We start from the raw sequence: 1,708 nt of genomic DNA on the forward strand, positions 1-1,708 counted from the left end.
GGGTGTTAGTTAGGGGCAATCAGGGAGGTGAGTGATTAGGAGCCAGCGGTCCAGGGTTGTGAGAGGGATGTCCAACTGCCAGTTATCCCAGGAGGGGTCCCAGATCGGAGAGGGTGCAGGCTGGGCTGAGGGACCCATCCCGCACCCTCTCCCAGTGCACGAATTTCGTGCACCAGGCCTCTAGTATATGTATAAAAGACATGAAGTGGAATAGCTGTTAAGCAGGGAAAGCAGCAAGACAGGTTGTATAATTACACCACTCGCCTACCTGGAAGCAGAGATAAACTATGATGTGATTGAAGGTCACACCTTTACCCACATACTTTCCTCAGCTGCCCTGCAATGCCCAGGCGTGTCACTTTCTCACACAGTATTTCAACACAGTACCTTTCTCAATGTTTTCATTCAGGTGACAATTCTTTTTGGTCTCAGCCCCAATTTTGTTGTCATTCTCATCAATAAGAATGCACATCTCTGCCAGGAGCTGAACCTGCTGCTCATCGAGATGGTCGGTGTTGATTTCAGGCATGGTGACAGCGTGTCCGACCTGTCCTAGAATCCTACGAGGGAGGAGAAAGGAAGGCCACGGCATCACAGGTCTGGAACTGTCCTACGAACACAGTGACACGCCAATTCTGAATCCAGAGCCCAGTGGGCATGTAAGCCATTTCCGAGGGTGGGAACTGTGCCTGCTGCTGCTGGCGTCCCCCCCTCTTGCCCCCAGCATGCAGCCTCCTCCTGGCCATCAGCTGGAGAGGCGTGTGCAGAATTAATGTCTGTCTGCACTGATGTCTGTCCAGCCACCCTCTGCACTCCAGACGCCTGCGGTGCCCCCTCTGCCTCTGCACACCTTCCTCCCTAGGAGCCTGTCCGCCCCTGACCTAGTCCCAACCGCACTCTCACCCTGCTGCTCACCCCGTCCGTGTTGTCTATGATAACCCACAGTATACGTCACATACACAAATGTGGCTCAGGTGGCAACCATGTTCCCTCCTATGCCAATACCCACCTGTTAAAATCCGCTTTCAACGTCCACTCTATGTGCCCAACACTCAGGGGCCTTTTAACCAACATCCCAGGAAGACTTAACCATTTCTCCGCCGGGGACCCGAATGAGACAGTGGCCACTGCGTCCACTCTCCCAGGCGGAGAGCGAGCAAGGCCCCCGCGGTGAGGGGCACCCCACCTGTCAGCCCTGGCAGCGCGCGAACTGCGCCTGGGAAACTTCACCCCATCTTCACAAATGCAAAATACCTCCACCCCCGCCCCCGGCCCCCCGCCAACTACTAACGCGGAAAAAGCATTCGTGGCTCCCAGGACCGACCAGGTAAGGGGCCGGTTAGGTCCTCAGGCTGAAGGCGGTCCCTCCCTACCAAAGCTCACTGAGGGCGGCGCCGAGCCTCCGGGTCTCTCGGGGACCGGCCCCCGGTGTCCCCCTCGCGGACCCCCGTCTCTCTCCCTCAGGACCCCCGGGAGCCCTCAGTGTCTCCCCTCGGGAACGCCCACCCCTCGGCTTACCCCTCGGGGACCTGTCCCCCGTCCACCCCGGTGAACTCCCCATCTCTCCCTTCGGGGGCCAGTCCCCCTCCTCTACCCTCGGGATACCTGGGAGCCCCTCGTCACCAGCCCTCAGGGACCCCCGCCCCATCGCTCCCTCTGGAGCCCCTTTTCTCCCCTCGGGGGCGCACTGAACCTGAGGTGCCGACGG

At 59.0% G+C, this 1,708-nt stretch overlaps 1 protein-coding gene across 1 annotated transcript in view; it reads right to left on the reverse strand.

Annotated features, from left to right (window-relative positions):
• LOC102240494 (isopentenyl-diphosphate Delta-isomerase 1) overlaps positions 1 to 1,702 on the reverse strand; it is an 8,487-nt gene extending 6,785 nt beyond the window's left edge. Inside the window, exons 1-2 of the mRNA XM_005880450.2 lie at positions 1,694 to 1,702; positions 388 to 560 (exon numbers count right to left, since the gene is read on the reverse strand). Coding sequence (XP_005880512.1) covers positions 388 to 529 — 142 coding nt within the window. The 5' untranslated portion in view covers positions 530 to 560; positions 1,694 to 1,702. The remainder of the gene's footprint in view (positions 1 to 387; positions 561 to 1,693) is intronic.
• Positions 1,703 to 1,708: the final 6 nt, after the last annotated feature.

Source organism: Myotis brandtii, unplaced genomic scaffold, assembly GCF_000412655.1.
Source record: "Myotis brandtii unplaced genomic scaffold, ASM41265v1 scaffold639, whole genome shotgun sequence".
In the NCBI taxonomy this organism is placed as follows: domain Eukaryota; kingdom Metazoa; phylum Chordata; class Mammalia; order Chiroptera; family Vespertilionidae; genus Myotis; species Myotis brandtii.